Source organism: Perissodus microlepis, chromosome 19, assembly GCF_051167445.1.
Source record: "Perissodus microlepis isolate ML-2025 ecotype Zambia chromosome 19, ASM5116744v1, whole genome shotgun sequence".
In the NCBI taxonomy this organism is placed as follows: Eukaryota; Metazoa; Chordata; class Actinopteri; order Cichliformes; family Cichlidae; genus Perissodus; species Perissodus microlepis.
The window spans coordinates 3,834,110-3,856,387 of record NC_140479.1 but is presented as its reverse complement, the minus strand read 5'-3'; the positions used below and the strand labels follow the sequence as shown (position 1 = coordinate 3,856,387).

At 40.9% G+C, this 22,278-nt stretch overlaps 1 protein-coding gene across 2 annotated transcripts in view; it reads right to left on the bottom strand.

Moving 5' to 3' along the window:
- hectd1 (HECT domain containing 1) overlaps nt 1-22,278 on the bottom strand; it is a 45,333-nt gene that overhangs the window by 1,798 nt on the left and 21,257 nt on the right. The window contains exons 23-42 of one of the 2 annotated variants that reach the window (XM_084914896.1): nt 20,110-20,220; nt 19,863-20,029; nt 19,474-19,650; nt 15,370-16,377; nt 13,503-13,724; nt 12,328-12,461; nt 12,033-12,189; nt 11,216-11,286; nt 10,635-10,786; nt 10,500-10,554; nt 10,189-10,417; nt 6,829-6,911; nt 6,374-6,501; nt 5,753-5,954; nt 5,487-5,624; nt 3,087-3,571; nt 2,360-2,518; nt 929-1,007; nt 735-828; nt 34-184 (exon numbers count right to left, since the gene is read on the bottom strand). In XM_084914896.1, coding sequence (XP_084771022.1) covers nt 34-184; nt 735-828; nt 929-1,007; nt 2,360-2,518; nt 3,087-3,571; nt 5,487-5,624; nt 5,753-5,954; nt 6,374-6,501; nt 6,829-6,911; nt 10,189-10,417; nt 10,500-10,554; nt 10,635-10,786; nt 11,216-11,286; nt 12,033-12,189; nt 12,328-12,461; nt 13,503-13,724; nt 15,370-16,377; nt 19,474-19,650; nt 19,863-20,029; nt 20,110-20,220 — 4,002 coding nt within the window. The remainder of the gene's footprint in view (nt 1-33; nt 185-734; nt 829-928; nt 1,008-2,359; nt 2,519-3,086; nt 3,572-5,486; nt 5,625-5,752; nt 5,955-6,373; nt 6,502-6,828; nt 6,912-10,188; nt 10,418-10,499; nt 10,555-10,634; nt 10,787-11,215; nt 11,287-12,032; nt 12,190-12,327; nt 12,462-13,502; nt 13,725-15,369; nt 16,378-19,473; nt 19,651-19,862; nt 20,030-20,109; nt 20,221-22,278) is intronic. The other variant, XM_084914897.1, reaches the window with a different exon arrangement.

Below are 22,278 nucleotides of genomic sequence, written 5' to 3'. Positions count from 1 at the left end.
TGTTTCCATTAGTGTTGATGTAACATGTCATACCTGTCTCTGGTGTAACCAAGCTTTGGTTCTGTGTAGTTGATGATGTCGTCAGCAGTCCAGGAAGGGGACTGGTTGCCACAGAGGATCATCTGCACCTCCTTATGGCTAAAAGAGCTTAGTTTCTCCATTGGAAACACTCGATTAAAACCCTCTGAGGAGGAGAGGAAACATTTATGATATTAGATATCCAAGTATTCACTTGATTTTAGAAATAATCACAAATTTACTAAACTGCCAGGGAAAGGGAACCAAAAAAGTTTCTTGTCGCAATGGAATCAATTCTATTGTGACAATGAGTCGAGAGAACATAAGGGTCTAAAATGAGAGTCAATCTTTAGAAATAAAAAAGTAAGGAGCTCAGGTTAGAAACAGGTGTGAGAATAGATTGGCAGCTGTGTATTTTTCAAAATTTCATGTTGTTGCCAATAGCATCTCCTCCTGTTGGCCCCGGTAAAGCTCAAACTTTACCAAGACCAAGTCCAATTAGGCCGCGTCAAGGGCGTTCCCAGCATTAAAACAACTGCCTGTGAACACAGAGCACTACTTTCTTGCTTTATGTTGTCCACCTCTTTCCTCATTTAAACAGGAAACCATTTTATTTTGTGTTTTTTTTTCTTAAAAACTAGCAAAGAGGGCAAAACAGATTTCTCCACACTGACAGGACACTGTAGAGAAGTAATGTACCAGTTTTGCACATTTACCTCTGAAGGCCTCCATCTGTTTCTGGATGCCAGTGTGCATACAGAAGTCAAACATCAACTCCACGTACTCTTCTGCATTCTCCATGGACACCATCTATACACACAGAAAACACTCAGTGAACTCTTGTAAAATGTGCAAATTTACGTGAAGATATTTCCATCCACATAAGAAGCTTGCTCTGAGGCATTTTTACCTCATCGTCTCCATTTGGTTTGAGATCCACTGCAGAGAAACCATGAACCTTGGAGGATGGACAGAACTGAAAGTTTAACCTGCAGAGAAAAGTTCAAGTGGCTGTCAAACATCTGGTCCGTGTCATATGGGAAAACAAGTCAAAAATCTTAAACTTTCTGCTTTTGCTGTGCAAACTCTTTCACTGCAAATTCTGAACTCAAGTATTCGACAGTCCTGACAGCATGTGTGCTTGTCAGCTGGAACTAGAACACAAGTTATTTACTGAGCTGCTCATCTGCTCAGATGTTTTTGACCACAACAAAGATTGCCTAGTTAAATCTCGGTACCCAAATACTTCATAAGACTTTATTCTAACCCATGTGGTCTCACATGAAACAAGATTTTTCAGATCTCAGTTTCTGGTGAAAACATTATTGTAAGAAAATAGTGCTGTTAAGTGAATGTCATTTTGTTTCAGTCCAGTTGTTTATTTTAAGCAAACAAATGCTAAACCTTTCCTGGTACCACTCATCTTCATCTTTTCCCAAATAACTATGTACCACTTTCTTTGCCATTTCATTTGTCTTTTTTGGTTTTTAAATGAATTGCTAATGCTATTATTAGCTCTTGGTAAAGGGTAGCTCCAGTTTGACTTCAGTGTGCTGTGTATGCTGTGATTAGAGCAAAGAGAACCCTCTGAGGCTGATGAACAAAGCCAACACACAGCAAAACTGCAGTTTCTTTAGGTACCACTTGAGGCTGGCTCCAAAAGGAAGTGAATCCCTTAGACTCGCAATGTTAAAATGAAAAATTTAGGGCATTAAAAACTATATCTACAGTCTGGTATCCCAAAAGTGGATTCTGTTTATCTGGGCTTAGCGTTTTCAGTGGGAGAAACATTTCTCCCATAGGTATGTTGGCACAGGCAGCTGCTAGCACTAACCTCCATTACCGAACGTGACTGTGCCTGCAATGTAGCTGTATTTCAGAACATTTAATGAAATTTAATGCCTACTTGACAAATGGCAAACTACATGACTCCAGAGTATGTTAGGTCAAGAGTCAAAAGTCCCTCAGTAAGAGGTCCTTTCTAAACAGTGAAAGCACTAAAAACTTGCTGAGCTGGATAAATAACAGTTATTGTTACTGGCATGGATTACTAGGAACCTATCAAAACAGGTTATTCCTCTGGTCAGAATCAGCTGGTTTTTTTGGTCACTAGAAATGGTTAAACTTTCCCTACTTTCTGTCTACTACTTGAAATAAGCACTAGGATGGTCTTGTTTAGACTGACAGGACTATAGGTGTAACAGTAAAAAGCAGCTATTATCACGGTCCTCTTGGTCTTGGTCTTTACTAACCTCTAGCCCTTCTAAGCAAACACTAAAGATGCAGATCGCGTTACCACAAGAGTAACGCCTTCAGCACCTTTGTATGCGTCTTTTCTTACCCAAGGTCCTCGACACTGAGGGGAGGTCCAGAGCCCAGCGGGTTCTTCAGCATCAGGTCCTGCAGCCTGGTGTTCTTCTCATCCTCAGACAAACTCTTACTGGCCAGAATCTGCCTCCTCTTCACTGCCAGATCCTTCACTTCCTTCAGGAAACTCGCCCTGGAGGAGGCAGGAAGAGGAGCGAGAGGAAAAGGGCATCATGAGTCTGCTGTAGTGTAGTTATTCTATTGTTGACCTGCTTTCTCTCTGACTTTATCATTTCCTACTCGTTTAGTGCGTCTCTCTCCCCATTTGTGTTTCTGCTGCAGACCAGAACAGATCCTAGAATTTCACAAGTTTAAAATACATATTCTTTTTATGCTCTGACTTTAACTTTGCATGTTAATTCTGTCTGAATGAGGTTTCAGTCATGCTTCACTTTAACAAAATTGAACCAAATGTTGTTAAACCACATCAGCTTGTGCAGATGATAACACAAGCCTTTCCACTTTCCAAGTTTCTGTTGTTAGTGCTTTAAAATTAAGGCTGCTCAGATTTCAAGAAGTTTCAAAATGACCAAAACTCACATCTTATTTTTCATGGTTTTCTTAGAACTTAACTTCAGCAGTACTACATGTCACAGGCTGTGTTCAGGTTCAGCAGTGAGCTAGAGGGTGACCTGCTTGGGTAAAACATGAGCTTTCAGGCTGACTGTGAGAACGCTAAACATTAAAAACTGTCTCGAGACCTGTGTGGGTTGATAAGCTGGAAGTCGTCCCAGGTCAGGATACCGTGGTACCAAGCTGGAGGTTTTGGTTTTGGTGGGTCCATGATGAACTCAGATTTGGAATCCTCATCAAAGCTGCCCACTGAGTACGTCTCTTGGCTTTCCTCAGTCGATGCTTCAGACTGCACCTCAGACAGTAGCAGGAAGGGCTGCAGGTGGGGCCGCTCAGGGTCGTTACCCTGCGGTGAGCTTCGAGACTGGTATAGCAGCTTGCTCATGTTAGACTTGATGTCCCCCATGCAGAGCAGCTTAAAGAAGGGCTGTGATATTGGTAGGTCGACCAGCCGGTTGTCCTGAATGCACTTGGCCAAGAAGATGCCCAGGAAGTAGAAGAGTTTGGTGATTCGCTCCAGTTCCTCGCTATCCTGAGGGAACGGAGCTGGAAATAGACCACAGGAACGCTGCACATAGTAACCGGGAGGCTTCAGTCCACCACCCAGGTCCACCTGAGACAAACATAAGAGGGACATCTGTTAATTCTCATCTGTTACTTTAAAATGAGCTAAGACACTGAAGATTCCTGCTGTGGCAGAGAGGAATCAAGGCTCTTTTGGGGGGTTTTCTCCTTAATTTTAAAACTTACTTTTTGTGGCACTTCTTACTAGAGATGGACCGATCCGATATTATGTATCGGTATCGGTCCGATACTGACCTAAATTACTGGATCGGATATCGGAGAGAAATAAAAAAATGTAATCCGATCCATTAAATATCAAAAAAAAGCACCTCACAAAAATTGCGACATGGCATAACTCGGCTCATAACCGTAGCACGTTGGAGCAGTATGCATCACGTGATAGAGCGGCTGTGGCGTGCGAGACCTGTCGGCGGTCTGATTGAGTATTTGGAGCCTCGCTACCAAACCGGCATTTCATCTCCGAGAAAGTTATCCCAGAGAGAAGTAAAACAAGTGTGTAAGTTCATCTCTGAATGTTTGTAAAGGATTCCAGTGTTAAGCTTAACAACCGATATATGGAGCGACTGCCTCTTCTCTCCCCCTCTCTCTCCTGCTGCTACTTCAAACGTGAAACTGATTAATGATCAGCTGATCGGCTTTTCTGTCACGAGTCCGTTTCTCTTGTTTGTTTATCGCCCACTTCGCGCCACAAAGAGGAAACCAGCAGCTGAACAACAGCAGCACGTTTAAGCTTGATAAGCTGTTGTTAGAATTTATTTAATATTACTTTCTACACCAGGATCCTTTTCTGCACAGTTACCAGCTGACGGCTGGTAACTGTGCAGGGGCGGATCTAGCAAAGTTTAGCCAGGGGGGCCGATAGGGCAGGGAAGGGGGGAACAGGGAAAAGGGGCCCAAAGACATGCTTTTCTTTCTTATTCTCATTTAAAATGTCTAGCTTTTAATAAATAATTATCTGAATCTGACACCCAAAGTTTTAATCTGATGTAAAAAGTATAGAAGTCCATTACTGTATATAGTAACTATTAAGTCTAATATACCCTAGTAAGCTATAGTACTTTTTCCTTTGGGAAGGTACCATCTGTGCAGTCTGCAGTTCTGTTGAAGAAAGATGTTGAATCTATTTAATTATTCTTGAAAAATAATTGATTTCTGTGCATTTTTTTCACACTGTATCAAATTAAAGTTGATTGCGTCGATTAAGCGTCATGAGGTGGGGGGTGGTTCCCTATTTTTTTTTGCTGGGAGTTTGCAACCCTATTAGTTAGGTTGCTTACTCTTTAAAATACCAGAATAGGGAGGATGGAGCAGGTTAAAGTTTATTAGATTGATCAGTGTTGCTGAACTATGAAATATTTTGGGTGCAGTGTATTTTTTACATACAGGTATAACAGAATAGCTTTAGTGTTGTTGTTTTTTTAAACTTCAGTTTGAACTTATACAAAATGCAGCAAGATATTATAAAAACAGTTTTATTGATTAAAAAACACACTATCGGATTCATATCGGTATCGGCCGATATCCAAATTTATGATATCGGTATTGGACATAAAAAAGTGGTATCGTGCCATCTCTACTTCTTACATAAAAAAGCCTCATCACTGTCACTGTTTGATAAAGTTATCCCTATTTTTAAACTTACATTATTTCCCCTTGCTTAATGACCACTGGCTTTTAATGCCACCTTCAAATTTGATCACAGCTACTAAGACAGACTAGCACTGACATTACAACATTTAAATATATAACACTAATGCTACTGCTACTACTACTACTAATAATAATAATAATAACAGCAACAATAACAACCCTTTTCTATTATTACTTTGCCATACTAACCTCATTGTTTGAACCTCATTTTAACGTATCCTAATATGACAGAATGGGATTCTTCACCAATTTTACTTTTAAACCTGTCACTTTGTGAACGTGGTAATACTGACCTGTCGTGACTCATCGTCAGGGAAGTCATCATCACACAGCCAGATTCCCAGTGAGGTTTTCTGAAACTCTGCAGCCACCAGAGCATAAAACTCCAGAGTTGGACCGAGACCCGTTCCCTCCTCACCCTGAAACTCCACCTGGACACACACACACACACACTTAGCCTGGCATGCCATGGACCGATAATTGTAATGCATGTTGCAAATCTAGCAGTAGACACAGAAGGTTTTCTTTTGTGATGTGTTAAAAACAAACCACCTCTCACCTCTAGCACAGACTTTTGGTCAGCATGGATGTGCATGACGGACTCAGCCCATTCCATCATAGTCTCTCCTCTGGGGACTTTCACTCGTTCATGTTTCAGTCGACCCACCCTGAACTCACCAGGATCGTCCCGCCGCACTGTGGTGGATGGCCGAGAACGCTCCATGGTTGCCTCTCGACGGTTCTGGAGCCACACAATTGCCCTGCAGACAGAGTGGGGTCAGAGGCCAGAGTGTTGGAAGTACACCAACAGGACGTGGTCTTCAAGGTTAAACTTTAAAAAAGGCCAAATTCAAATGTCGATAACGGGACTTTCTACTGTCTTTGAAGACCAAAATGCTAAATCTGTCAGTCATAAAATGATGTTTTCAAAGCATCACATTTAAATCGATAACAAAAGAAATTGTTGTCGATTTTATTTTATTTTATTATTTTACTTTACAATTTTTATGTTATAAGCACAAAGGAGCACATTTTTAAGTTGTGTTGTGAGGGTCTCTCCCTTGTAATATCAAGTGTCTTGAGGGAATTACTGCTATGGACTGGAGCTATACAAATAAAACTGAGCTGAGATGCCTCAAGTTATGCGTGGTATGTTTGTTTACTCCTGCATCACACTCACCTGGAGGCTCCGAAAGCAGTGCAGGTAAAATAGAGCTGTCGGGTCTCAAAAGGGATGAGGAAAGGACACTTGGAGGTGAGTTGTTCACACCAGTCGGGCAGCGCTCCACTTGCAAGGGCTAGAGGCTCCTGGGAAACCAAAACATTCAATTAAAACCTGACATCGTTAACTAGTGAACTATAGCACTCACTGGAGCTTGTATTGCATTTAGGGTTTTTTCCACCATAATTGTCTGATGTTTCAGCAGGTTACACATTTTAATCACTATACTGAAACCTGGTGTTGCACGTTGTGCACTACAACACATTATGTTAACAGAAAAGGGAGTTGTGATTTTTGACAATATTGAAAGGCCAACTTTTTAGAGACTTTCAAGAAGTCTTTTTTAAGGAAGTCTTGAAATTTTCAGATTGTTTTTCAAACCGAGACAAATGACAAAAATGGAACAAACTGACCTCAATCTGTTGCAGGATCTTTGTAGTGATTTTTTTGCTGGTGAAATCTTCAGGAGATGCATTGAACTGAAGCTCATCTATATCTGCAAACACAATTTCAAGATTTTGAAATGAGAGCTCTATTCCCCCCCTCAAAGCTCCAAGTTAAGTCCCAATTTTTAACAAATACAACCATGCAAACATTTCAACATAAGCAACTATTTTAACCTTTTCCTTGAAGCTAGTTTATCGTACCATGGTATTGCCCCTTTCTAAAGATATTTTATAAAGGGGAGACGGCAGACTGCAAACCTACACATACTCCCCGTCCAGTCCCCTGAAAACCTGAAAGCACATAACTTGAATACCACTGGTTGACTAGCCGACCAGAATAGGGAAGGGAGCAACAGTAGAGTTTACCATGAAGAAAAAAACCACACATCTTGAAACTTAAAAAAAAAAAAATACATAAAATAATGTGGGTGGAAAAATACATTATGGAAAGTACAGAGAGTGGTTCCACACACTTTTCATGTTTTTAAACAATTGGTTTTCACTTCAAGTAGGGACTAATAAGTGTATACTTCTGCCTACTCCTTTTCAAACAAAAGAATGGAATGATATTTTGTAATGATTGTGAAGGCACATGTTTGAAATAAAAATGAACTGAACTGAACTCTTTGTATGTTAACCAACTCTTCTCCATGGCTGGTTGATCGACCAACAAGAGCACAAGTAAGAGTGGCCCACACAGTACCATATGCTTTATATCCTTTATATCCTCGATCTGGCAACAGACATGATGTTTGTAGCTCTCTACAGCCAGTGCATTGCCAATGGAGAATCATGCACAGTAGCCTCTGCTGACCACCATTAATTAGCAGGAGGATTTATAGCTGATATTGAAAAACATTGGCTCTGTTGACATATTTATTGGCAATCAGTATTTTCTGATGTTTACGCACTGTGCTAAAGAAAAGGTCAAAGAGCTAAAAGACAGTTACACTTTTTTTTAATGAAGATTTTTGTTTTTCTTTGGGATAAAGTTGTCACATACTGTCACATATTCTCATTGTGTCATGCACTCTACAGTCATTTAAATAACATTTTTCTAATTCTACTCACCACTTAAAACACTTGTCATATTTTAACCACACATTGATACAATACTTGATAGTGGATATCACACTAAGTTTGCACTTAGGGGCTGACAGATTATAGTGGCTGATGTCAGATCACGCTGTGTTGTATTACTTGCTTTCTGCCATGCATGTGGAACAGACATAATACAATACCCATAGTACGAGTAGGGCTGCTCGATTATGGCAAAAATGATAATCACGATTATTTTCACTGAAATTGAGATCTCGATTATTTGACGATATTTATTTAACCCTTTAAGACCTACCATAGAACCAAGTCCGCCAGAGCTTATATTATTTTTTTACATGTTGTAGTGCCATTTTTGGGAGCATTTCAAGTTGCTATACATCAATACAACTGTTATAGCCCATATTTTAATAATATGTATGTATTAAGTCCATAGTAACTACATTAATTGCAAAAAAGTGCAATAAACTACAAAAAAATTGAAAATCGTTTTTGTTTTTTTTTACATATATTTCTACTTGGAGAAATTTAAGAGGCTTATCCCTCAAAATTTAAATACAAAAAAGTTGCAAAAAATAGTTTACAACAACAGGAAATTTATTTTGAGTGTCTTCATAGTTTTATTTTGGAGATACAGCAATTTTTATATACTGCAGGAAAAACAAAAAACAATCCTATGATGCAAATTTGCAAAGAAAACAGCAGGTGCATCAAAATAAACTATTTCCAGCAGTGCAATTCGAGTTCTAAGCATCCCAGAAACTATTCAGAAAAGTCAAACATGACTTATAAAAACACCAGTGTTGGCTTTTAAGGCCTACAAGTAAAAAAACTACATTTTCCGCGAAAATGACGTCACTTCCAGTTTCGGGCAGGAAATGGCGGACATGCGATAGTTCGTGTTGACGTCTTGTTCAAAGTGGGAAGTGTTACAAACAGCTGATTGGATCGGCAAAGCGTGTTTCTGGAATATTATGTTTTTGTTCCTGCAAGCGCTTTTTATGCAATTTTTGCAAAGCTATATGTGGAAGGAAACCGTGACCTAGGAGAAGCTGATGGCATAAGATGTAAGTACAACTCCTCCGGTTTCATATGCAAAAAAATTATTGCGCTATCTTACGCGGTTCCGGTTCTACAGGGAGCGTGCTGCTCTGACCGGCTTTAAAGGGTTAACAATAACAATGTATTGAATAATGACTTTAAAAAAATAATATAAAATAGTGTGCAAATACTGATAACAGTGCAAATGTTTGCAATATAAGAAATAAATGAAAAATGTAAACATCTATGTTTAGTGAACTTTGCAGTGTTGCTCTGTGGTGCAGCTACAATACTGTAGCAAAGTTTACACACTATGTCTACTTGATCCACGTCTGACTCCGCGAACCCATAATGTTTCCACACCACTGAAGTTTTTTTTAACCTCTCTTTTCAACCAACGGCAGTCACTCTCCTCTCCAAATAACTTCTGCTTAGCTTTCCGAGTTTCCCTCGGGTCCTCTTAATTGTTGTGACGCGTGTTCGAAATGCAGAGGTGCGCTCGATTTGCCACACGGAGCAGCGCAAGAGTAAAGCACGAGGGAGGGGCTAATAATCGGCTCAGTCATTTTTAATGATCGTTGAAAGCCCAGATCGTAATCGTGATTAAAATTCGATTAATTGAGCAGCCCTACGTACGAGGATTTTACACCGTCACGTTTCCGTATTCCGTAGAAGCGTATTCACACCTGATGACATATGTACAGCCTTGTCTGCACCCATACACCTCTGTCATCACAGTATTCCATCAGTTCTTACGTTCGTCACTTCTCTAAGAAGTCCTCTGCCAAGTCAGGCTAGATCACTGCTGCTAGTTAGCTCTTTTGTCTGCTGAATTAAAGCTAAGCTTAATTGTCCACGTTGTTCTTAGCCACCACTAGCTGGCATGTGGATTTCCCACTGAGTTCTAATTCGGCTTTTTTCTCCAGCATTTTTTGCTTTGTGTTTTGGTTTGACTACCAAACCAAAGTGAGCAAAGCAACAAATTCTCATTTGCCTAAGGATTGTCCAACGCTCCGTTCTCATTTACCCAATTTCATTCCAAATGCAGGTACTACATATAATCATTAATGTGGTTAAAGTGGAAATGTTGAATAAACTGTTTTGTTTTCATATATTTTACAGTCCCAAAAGTCCCCAAAAATGCTACAGATTTAAGGAAAATGCGCATGTACATTAGACCCAGTAGCATAAACGCAGTGTGTTCCAGTGTGCAACTGAGTGTTTTCGTACCCTCCTGCAATGTGCGCGTGTTAGCAGCCGAGTCTCCTCCGATGATGTAGAGGATCCGCAGTAGCTGCAGGACATCCTCCACTCCACAGGCATTCTGGCTGCATCCTGCCTTCGCCTGCGCAACCTCCCTGGCACCGCCCAGAATCTCACTGCTCTGATTGGCTGAAACTGAACTGGGGCTCAGGCCACCAGAACGGCCCCCGACCCCAATGCTGTGTTCACAAAACTCCTGTGAAGGGGAACAGATCCGAGGTCAATGAAGAGACATCAGACATCCGTCAGACATAAAGAGAAAACTTGGATAGACTCACCATCTTTCCACTCTCCTTCTCTTTATCAGAGTCTTTCAGCTCTCTGTACATTATCCTGCATTAAAAACAGAAGTCAAAAATTGTCCAAGACCAGTCAAATGCAGTAAAGTTTGCATCAGATGTCTCCTCTCTTACGTGTACGTGGGCTCCCAGATGCGCCTCAGTTTATCCGTCTTGACAGCTCCGTTGCAGGAGAGCTGCAGCAGCCGCTGGACATAGAAGAAGATGGTGGACTTGTAGTTGGTAAGAGGAAGCTCCACCTCCCGGGTTGTACCCAGCCCAGCCACCTGAACACACAGACAGGACAGATACAACAACTCTTTTCCAAAAATATACACGCAATAAAGGAAAAGGATAAATGATATAAAACTGAATATGTTCCTAAAATTATTTTGGTACCAATTAACTTTCATTTTAAATGCAACATGTTTGTTGTTTGTTTGTTAAATCAGCTACCGTGGCAATTTTTGCACAGCACTGCAAAAATCTGAGGATACAAACGTGCTTAAACATTGTGACCATCCTGTGATCGCACAGACAGACTGATAGACTGGGGGAAAGAAAGAGTATTCTGTGGATGAATCACCAATGACAGCTGGGAAAGGAACTGACTGTATCCTACAAAATATACTCAAAGTCTTCTGCTGATTAAACTGAAATAATTATTTTAAGGGAAAAAAAAACATTTCATTTGAGCACCAAGTAATTTATCTTACCTTAAGGGTGAGAGCGAGGTGAGGAGAGGGAGCACACTCCACCTCCTCCTGAACCTCGGATCGAGGAGTCCCTGGACCAAGGGAGACAGAGAAACCCCTTTTTAAAAACATGGATGGAACATTACACTGCAGACCTTTCTTAAAAGAGTTTATTTTTCTTTGAAAGAATGATGATTTCAGCATAACTAAGATCTCAAATAAACAACTGAACTCTGAAAAAGATTTCTACACCAGTAGTCAAAATTTCTGTGCAAGTTCTATAGCCTCAAGGATTCTTTCAGTCCTCATTTCCTGACTTGTATTTTTGGTTAAATATCTTCTATTTATACTACTCCATTAATATCCATAAATACTTTCTCTACCCGTTTCAGCCTTTAACATCAACAAGGTGTTAAACAGAATATGCTACATTGAGAAAACAAATCAGTTGGGTCCATCATAACATAGAACTTTTATTCAACAAAATGAAGAATGAACTTAAAACTAATTTCCTGTAATGCAATTATTAGTGCAGTGGTTGGTCAGATAAACAACAGGAGGCACCTGCCATTTAACTGATCACCAGTCCGTGTCATTAAAACACCACAGAAGAATAGGATATGTGACATTAGAAGTAATATTTTTCTAATATTAATTGCTGTTTAAATAAAATCATATTAGCATTGCTGCAGGACTATCACCGATCAGTTATGTTGCCGTGATGTCGAAGCTTTGACAACTAACAAAATAACAAATAAATGCCAACAACAGCATTTACAGAAACTAGCTGAAAGTCCTGTCATGAGCAAACACTTCCTCCTTTGCATTTTTTTTTTACCTGGAGGAGGGATCTCCAGGTCTGTGGTCTGCTGGACATTGGTTCTTCCTGGTCGGGGGTCAAAGGCAGGAACCAGAGCAGAGAATTGCCTCTTTAGGACAAAGTCGTCATCCCATGTCCTCCTGCGTCCTCCTTTGGTCTCATACTCCTCCTCTTCCTGCAGAACAGCAGTGACACAGTCACCCCTCTGAAGGGCTTTTGTACAAAACATCCACAGCTACAGCGAGAGATCATCTTTGAATCATCAGGGGAAATAACCCAAATCTTTAAAATAAGCCCAGATCTATTTACGTACCAGGACCTCCTCATACTCTTGATCCTCCTGATTGTCATCTTCGTTCTCGTCATCATCGTCATCAGGCTCCGGGAGGTCCTCCTCATCGTCCAGCTCAGCCAACAGTGTGTTGGCACGGCAGCTGTCCAGAAAGTCTAAAGGGAGAGAAAATGAGCGGATGGACATGAAGTCGGTTAAACAACTGAGAATAAGGGAAAGAGGGGAAGATGGCACTTGGCACACATGTTGATAAACTCTAGAAACATGAGCTTAGGTTTGGTTAATTCTGGTCCGGTTTATCCAAATCCAACCAGTTACTATACATATTATACAAAGACATGCAAAGACACTCCTAAATGATCAATGTTTATGTGTTTTAATGATCTCTGCACGTTTTCTATTATAAAGATGTAACTGGTGTTATGACTTGTTCTAAAGAGCATGTACACACACAAGCAGGGAGGTAGTAACGCAGCGGTCCCCAACCTTTTTTGCGCCACGGACCGGTTTATGCCCGACAATATTTTCACGGACCGGCCTTTAAGGTGTCGCGGATAAATACAACAAAATAAAACTAGTACCGGTACCGAAAAAAAGAAGATTTATTCATAACACACGTGAAAAGACCCAGGAAAACCGAGTTAACGATAAAAACGATAACAAACTAATGCTGAAAACCGATAAAAACCCTGAAAACTATACATTTCACACCTGAGCCTCAACTCTCGCGGCCCGGCACCAAACGACTCACGGACCGGTACCAGTCCGAGGCCCGGGGGTTGGGGACCGCTGTAGTAACGTGATCGTGAACCTGGGAACAAGTGTTAGTGTCACCGTTTGCCTTTAATAACTTTGCTTAAATATATGATTATGTTTAAAAGCAAAACTACTTGGTTTAAAGATTTGCGTCAAGATATGCATTGTAAGAGCATCACAGGACGAGAGCGAAACAACCTGTCTCCAAGATGCCAGTTGTTAAGATTTTCAAGGGGATTTTCACCATCAAGCTGAAAATGATTGTGTTTGTTTTTCTTTTCTGTTATATTTACAAATAAAATTAAGGCTAAGCTCTATGCTCCTATCTGCTAACTTTTACACAGTTCAGGTAACCAGTGTGCTGACTTATATGAGAGACAATAGGCAGCACAAGTTAGCTGAAGCAGGCTCAGTGAGTGAGTGAGAGTGTGGTCACCAACCATAGAGAGAGAACTCGGCCTCCTGGCCCGTGTCGCTCTCGCTGGATGTAGACGTCAGGCTGGTTGTAAGGGTGTTGCTTAGTAACTGGCCCACTGACAAACCCGTGGTGGCTGTGGCTACATTATTGCTGCTGGTTACTATGGAGGTGGACATGGTAACGGTGGAGGTGGTGCCAGTGGTGGTGAGGTTAGGAAAGCTCTGAGCACCCATGAGAGGAGAAGCTGCAAACAAACACACACACAAAAACAAACAAATGGTGGTTAGTTTGTCAGAAACCAAAGAAACAAAGCAGCAGGTGAAGCTCGTTATGCTCCAGTCATCTAACTGGAAACAGCTGATTGGCTGGAGGCAGCTCATGCGGTTTACCCAGTGATCCAGAGGAACGATCCTCCACATGTGGTCTGAGTAACTTTGGACTTAAAAATACTACGAGATAATATTTGAAGCTGAGAACAAGCATCTTCACACAGCCATTCAAACAGCAAACTCAGCTTACTGAATCGTGCCCTCTGAGTAAATAGTGCATCCGTTCCTAATTTTAAAAGCAATTCTAAACACACATCCTGTGGTCTCCGCCTCACTGACCCAGTTTGGGAACTTTATTTGTTACTAAGTGTCATTATTACTTTGTGTAAAACTCTAATCCACTCCATTATTCATCTAGTACAGGGGTCGGCAAACCTGGGCACACGTGCCACAGCTGGCACGACCATAGGGTGTTTTTTCGTTTTTAATGGGCTGATGTTTTTTTTTTGGTTTTTTGGGGGTTTTTTGGGGTGTAACGGTATAAACAGTGAAAGGTGGTGGATTGGCCAGATGCTGGGCGATGTGTAAAAATAACAACTCAATAACTCATAACATATGTATCTCTGTATTAACAAACATGCCATATTGACCCAGTTTATTTTTTTTTAAGGTTTCTCTCATGCACTACGGTGGGTTACACAGTGCCGGTCCAGCAATGGACAATGGATTAAGTAAATGCTAGAGTTGCATGTTTTACTATAAATTTGCTGATTTGTGATAATGACATACTAACACATTAACACGTACGCCACACTCATGGAAAGTGCACTTAACTAGAAGGAAAAAATAAAAAAAAGGAGAGAGAGAGAAAAGGATTTTTAAACTCCTGGTCTAGTGTAAGGAGCTTGGAAATAAAAGCGTCTGGAGAAGAAGTTTCTCAGATGAGAGGTGAAACGTCTTCAAGCAACTTAAAGAAGTCCAGACCCTTTTCTTTCCAAGCTCCTTAGACTACGATGACCTGGATGACTGAGAACCTTCACAGGCAACTCCTGGTCTACTTTGTGCAACGTTTTAGTGGAAGAAGTACTGCCACTGATTATTCTCAAAGCAGTAGGCTGTGGTTGGGCTGACTGCTGTGGTGGTTTCTATTATCGTCGACTCTATGTAACACACCTACTGTGGACCTGAATTTTAAAACAATGAAATGATTAACATTTTAAACATGAGAATGAAATACGGAAAATTATTTTACCAAGATTACTAAAAATTGAAGAAGGTCCAGACAAAAAAAAAATGTTTTGAAGTATTACCCATGAGTTTGTTTTTTGCATTTTATACCGATCAGTGCATTTCAGAATCGGTGCCTGTGACGACTCATATATTGCTTTTGTGGCAAATATTTAATAAGTTATATGCACCATGTATCACCATTCAGCTGAACAATGTTGCTATATGCCCCAGCTCCAACTCAAAAGATAATTAGATTGTAATACTCAAGTTATTTACTTGCTGGCAGTACCCGTGATGTTCCGTGATAGTGGACTGAGGTGTAATACCAGTCTTTTAATGGTATGTTGTAAGAATATTGTAGTATTAGTGCAGTAATCCTGCTGTACTCACTGGCAGTACTCATGACGTTTCTGCCCAGCGTGTTGGTGTTGTTGTCGCTGCTGCTGCGGCTCAGGTTCATGTTATTTGTGGCATTGGTGCGCGACATGTTGGGTGCGCGGCGGACGAAGGACTCCATCAAGCTGGCCTCGCGAGATGACAAATTAGGGACGCTGGCACTGGAGCTCATGGGAGCGCCGGCAGCCAAGAGGGAGCTGACCGATAGCCGGGCATTAGCCACCGAGCACATAGGCCTCTGGGAAGGCGTGTCCTTGCTAGATGACTCCGACACCGAGCTGACATCAGGGGAGCTCACGCTCACTAGCCCCATGGAGATCGCTGTTGCCGGGTCAGTGGTGGCCATTGCTGTGGATGAGTCTTTGTTTCTGGTTTCATCTGCTGTGGTGGATGCATCACCAGTAAGTGTGCCTGAGCTGGATGCTGAACCAGATCCGCCCTCTGCTGCAGAGGACAGAACGACAATTGGCTCTTGCTGATGTCCATCAGAGCCAACCCCGCCTCCCATTACTCCTCCTATCCCAGTTCCTTGGTCAAGCACTAGCCCGTCAGTTCTTCTCTCCAGTCGCAGACCTCCTGCACCTGGAAAACCAGCGGAGGAACTTAGGCTGATGTCAGAGGAGGAGGCGACACTGCAGACAGAGCTGCTGCTCCCCTTTCTGCTGGAGGAGCTGGCACCCCCAAGCGATGAGGCCCCGCCCTTATCAGGACAGTTATTTTTAACCAGACTGCTCCATGACTGCTGAAGCGAGGATGACGATGTGGAGGAGGAAGATGATGAGGTGGTGGTGGTGGTACCGCCGCCGCTCGCCGCCTGCGTCACAGAGGGTCCCACCGTGGTGGAGGCGGGGCCTGAAACAGTGGATGAGACAGGTTTGGGTGACGGCGCTGTGGCAGCCGACTCAGGGTCGTACCCTGGAGCAAGCTTGAGGTCAAACTTCCCTTCAGCGCCCATACGGTAAGAGTTAGAGCCGCCAGCATCCCAGGTTACATCAATCCAGCCTGGATGGACAGAGAGATGGGAGGGAGACGGACGGATAGATGTCAGAGACCCGAGAGAGAGACAGAGAAAGAGAGACAGTAAGAGAAGTAGACAGCAGAGAAGCAGCTTACAGTCAGAGCAGCTCCACACTGGGCCAGATCAAATACTTTACATGAAATATTGCTTTAGAGTCACAATGAAACAAAGCACTAACTAGCCTGAGAGAAAATATAGTATAGTATAGCGAGAGAAAATTACTATACTTGAGTGGTTGAGGGGTTTTGTGGGTGTTAAAACATCTTTTGCCTGATAAAAAGAGTTGTTAACTGACTACCACATTCCCATTTTAGATCCAACAATGTGTCCAAATAACCAATTTTTAAAGAGGAAGGGATATTATTTTAACTAACCAATAACTGTAGATAAACAGATTTTCATTAATATACCACTCTTTTTAAATCAACACTGACAAGTACGTGTGCCATCATATGGTTTTCAGTTTTGTTTGTTTTGTTTTTTTGTTGTTGTTGCAGTTTTAGGAGTTGAGAGCCAAGCATCTGCTGAGCTACACTCCACAACAGTTAAATTTCCTCCAAGCTCTGTCAGTATGCTTCCTTGGTCCTGCGGGGTCATCATTTACATGTCACAACTAGGAATAATGGGCAGGAAACTGAATCAAACCACGTACTGGCTCTTTAGAGCACTAGCTCTAGCATTGGCTCTGGGTTTGGTCAAGAGTTTTTTAAAGACAGATTGAACAGTTTTAACTACATTCCTCAAAAATAAATAAATAAAACTTAAAAAAATAAAATAATTAACATTAACTAAATAATAAATAAATAAATAAATAATAAGTGAATATTTGCTGTGCTGTTTTTTACTTTATGCTGATAAATATACTAAATATTTAAGTGATGTTTCTTGAGTAGAGTTCACGCAATATAAACCTATTGAACCCATTTGTTCCTTCCTTTGTGTATTGTACAAACAAAATGTACAGAACATAAAATAACATTGCAAAAATATCATGTAATTCCCTATAAGGGTGCCATTTCATTTGATTTTAAAGAACAGCACACTCATTGATGTTGTCTGTTTAAATTTCTAATGTGGGGTTCTGGGTGCAGGTGGAGCAACAAGAGAGAAGAATATGGACATGATCATAGAAAATGACAAAGCAAAAGTAGAAAATACTTCTGGCAAATGCAAAGCATCAAAGATGAAAGGAATTAAACTCAAATAATGACAGTCATCTTGGCTTGTAATGATTTTTTTTTAAAGAAAAAGAAATGGGGGGAAAAATGGAGCTGCTGGTGGTGTATCCATTCGTTCAACTCACTGAGATGGCATCAGATCTGGGTAAAAAATAAACGTGAGAAGCACAAATGGGATAGGAAGAGAAAGGAAGAGGAGGAAAAGAAGAGGAGAAGAAGAGAAGGAGGAGGAGAGGATGTTTGCCCTTATCTGACTCTCCAGGTTAAATTGTAGAATTGCAATTTCTGGTTTTGAAGCCAAAAGGGAAGACTCCAGAAATCCTGAAACAAAATTATCTCTAAAATTTTTATGTCATTTTTCACTAATTCCACACCTTACAGAAGGAAAAGGGCCCATTTCTTTCAGTATGACTAGACATTCCATAATCTATCCACTCCAACACTAACCATTCCTCCCCATCTGGCCCTTTCAAAAAACACTCAGCTGGATATAATGTTGTTGCTTAAAGTTACAAAAAACATTACAAACTAATTAAGTTATAACTCACTTGCCAGCTTCATCATGTCAGTTTTTGTTAGGGAAACTGACTAATGATGTGTACATGCGTAAGTTTCACCTACTTTAGCCAATTAGATAAGCCACCACAATCAGGGAGCTGTCCAATTATCCTAGATTCAACAATTCACACTCAACCCTTCATTCTACCAGCCTATCACAGACAGATTTAAACTGAAAGGTATTTATCCACAGACCACTTCCTAAATGCAGATTCCACTTGGCTGTTTACCTTTTACTGTAACCACAGTCCCCTGTGGAGATCAATTAAACCAGTGACATGTGCCTTGTGAACATGAAGCTAAATGCAAGAAAAGAAAAAAAAAAAAAAAAAAAAAAGACACCGCTGACACATCATCCTTCTGACATCTCAAGGTGAAGAAGGGAGCAGGGAGAAAAGTGTAAACACAGTTGTTCAGTAACCTGCTGTGTTAAAACATATTTTACACAGTACAAAGACCTGGGTGGGGAGGCTGAAGCCAGGGTTTAGATTTTAGTTCCTGAAGACAGAAACAACAGGGCTGAGGCCTGTACTACAAAGCAGGATTTCATCTTATCCAGGTATCTTCAGGGTTAATCCTGGGTTTTCCGCACCACAAAGGTGGAGATCAACATGTATAAAGTCACTATCCACTGATCAATCAAGTCCTCAGATAATAGCAGCTTCTACTATCAACGTGTGCTGCTAGAAGAAGGGTCTAAGGTTTTGTGCCACATTTTCACTGATGCCTTTACAGCATGTCGTAAGTATGTTTAAGTGTTTTACCCATTTCGAAAATGTGTAAAATCTTGTTGTACTTTATTCTAATTCTAAGTCATCTTACACTGGTGGAGTTGCAGCCATAGAGCACAGAACACAAACCAAGAATACCTGTCTAATCAATAACCCTGTAAAGCCTGATGTCTGAAATAATTGCCAGAATATCCTAATTATTTGAAACTGGAGTGTTTATTGAACATTCTGATTTTGAAGTGTTATTAGTTAAGTGCATATTTGAGTTTTAATATGTATCATTTTGCTACATCTGGCATTTTTTGTGCAATTTATAGCTCACAGTAGCACTGCGTGTCTTAACTGTATTCATCAGGTGTCACTCGACACATGAAACCTCCCTTTTAGACTGGTCAGACATTATCGCCACCCCTTTCATGCGAACGCACAGGAGAAATAACGGGTTGAGCCCGCTTCATAGTACAGGCCCTGGACTCCTGCAAAACATTTTGGAAAATGCACTACAGCAGTTAAACCAGCCGGGATCCACCAGCTGTTGGGTAAACGGTGCATTGGGTTTTTTTTTTTTCTGTTCATCACTTTCTGTTTCATCTGGTCTTGTGTGTTTGCTTACCATTGTGAGCCTCTCCAGTAATGGTGCCCTCTCCAGGTGGGTTTCCATCCTGGTCGCGCCACTTCCAGTCGATGCCCCGAACAACCCGTGCCCCTGGTACGATGTACTTCATCACCTGAGAACGAAACAGGCGGCGCTGGCGGCGAAGGTTTGCTTCTGCCTCCTTCACAGCTTTACCTGCAGGACAAAGAGGCAGCCAAATTAAAATCTCACATTTAACCAATTTGACAGTTACTTAGACAAAAAGCCAAAACAGCAAAAGAAAACAAATCAAACCCTGATAGAGGAGGAGCAGTAATGCAAGGCTTTAAGATAAGGTGATACCAACAACTAAAATCCTCTGGTTGTCAATCACTAAAAGCAAACTGCAACTGAAGCAAAGTTCTCACCCAACTGGTCCTCACAGACTGCAGTGACATTGCCGTACAGCTCAAGTCCAGATAGTGACAGATAGTGTGTCTGGCCGCTGGCGTTCTTTCCCATCTGTTTAATTCTGATGTGCCTCCAGCCCTGCTTCTCTTCTTTAGATGGGTCCAGAGGCCACGTGGCTGTCGACCTGTGAAAACAGATAAAATTTCAACCATCTATGGACTTTGGTTATTCAGCAGTTTAAATGAATTTAGAGAAAAGTCTTACCCTGGTTCATTTAGGCTGCTGTCATCTACGTGGGTGTAAAGAGTCGTCCAGTTCTGACCATCTTTGGACACCTGAAAGACCCAGTTCCTCAACGCAGAGCGGCCATAACCCCTGCAGGAGGATTAATATTTTAAAAATTAGACATGCTAATTTCATATCTGCCATTTGTCAGGATCTGTGTATGTTAGTTATAGGATGCATAATGTCTTAAAGTCTACTTGTTTCTTCCCCCTGCAGTTTCAGTGTTTTATTGCATGGAATGGATTAGATTTATCATCCAATATCTCTCAGGAGGTAGGCCCATTCTATTCAATAATGTCTCATTGTGTCATTCTGTTTAGGGCTGCCACGATTAGTCGACTAGTCACGATTACGTCGACTATCAAAATCGTCGACGACCAATTTAATAGTCGACGTGTCGTTTGAAGCTTTGTAAGATCCCAAAAGACGCAGGAATAAGTAGTATGATTTAAGAGTGTAATAACAGACTGAAACAGAAGATGGCAGCACTGCATGTACAAGGATGCCAGCTGCCGTTAAACCCCGAAGAAGAAGAAGCAGCTGTGTCCCAGAATTCATAGCACAGCCCAGCTCAGTTTCTAACAATGGCGGCCGCTACTTAATTTTAATATTACTCTTATTATTCTTTCTGGGTCACAAAATAAACGTTTAACATATTTTCAGGCGAGAATGTAGCTGTGTAAACCTCAAATATCTGCTCAGTTTATCAAGACACCACATATTTTCAAAAGCGCTCCGATGTTTTACGTGGGTAACAGACGTCTCACCAGCTCGATAGCTAGCCGGGGTTCAAGGCTCACTAGAGCCGGTGAGAACATCGGACTCCCAGCAAATCGTTTTCAAACCCACCGCCGTCTTTTGCTACTCAGGTTAAACATGATGAGTCACTTAGATAACTTAAAAATGTTATTGTTTGGCTTTTTTCAGTATTTTATTTGTTCCTGAGTAAATCGGTTTGGCTGAGATTAAATTATAGCTTTTACACAGCTGAACAAACGTCAAGCAGACAGCTGATTATCAGAAGTGTGAGATGCACGAGAATTTACTCCGGTGTCCTGTTTTATTTTAGATAGCAAGGAGCAGACGGCTGAGTTTATTAAACTTCACCGAAACAATCTGCAAATTTCATTAAAATTTTATAAACTATCATCTTGTCTTTATTTTTAGTTAGCACAGACCTTAAACACCTAAAGCAGTAAGCTAATGATAGTTATATAAGAGCAGATGCATGCTAGTGCAATAAGCTGTATGTTTTACGTCCAATGGATGCAAGATCTGATTAGTCAACTAGTCGCAAAAATAATCGGTTACAAGTCGACTATCAAAATAATTGTTTGTGGCAGCCCTAATTCTGTTGCATGGCAGGGTTTGGGTTTGTTTCATTTTCTGCAATGTTGGAACACTATGTGTAACTGTTGTTTCTTAATTTCATCTCTCAGGGTCCAGGTTGGCTTTGTTACAGACTGACCAAGAGGTGTAGAATTGTTACCACACAACTTGGTCAGGTGGTATATTGGTTTTATTTCCTGATGTCTTCAGTAGTTTCTACACTACAACGTGAGGTAATAACTGGCAGACAACGTTTTATTTTTCTATACGACATAATCCTGAAAAACGATGATGATGGCAATATTGATGCCGGTATGTTAGAAAAAATTAAGGGACAGGAGCATGTTTCTCACAAGGTTTCATCAACTCCTCTGTTAAGATTACTAATTGGTATGCTTAGTTTCTTGCTTGAAGACTTTTTATTGATTTTATCACAGCAAATACTTAGTGGGTTAGCAGACAGACTCTTGCTACAAAGCCATAATTAGAATTGCATGTAAATGGCTTTTTGGCAATAACTTGCTGAAATTAGCAGGGCCTTTTTTTCTAAAAATGGCTTTATTTGGATGACACACATGTTACTGCAAAACAAATATATACTACACACGGGGTGATTTTGGCATGGATAACTTGCACATATATGGCACAATCATGAATAACCTTTGAACTATGTGTAGATCTTCTGTGTATTTCACAGAGGACTCTGCATTGATTTTTTTTTAAACATTTTTTTTAGATTGCTCAAACAGAAGGTCAGTGTTTAACTTTGCCTCAGACAGTTTTAAATGAATTCAAGTCATTTTTCTGGACCTAGTTTAT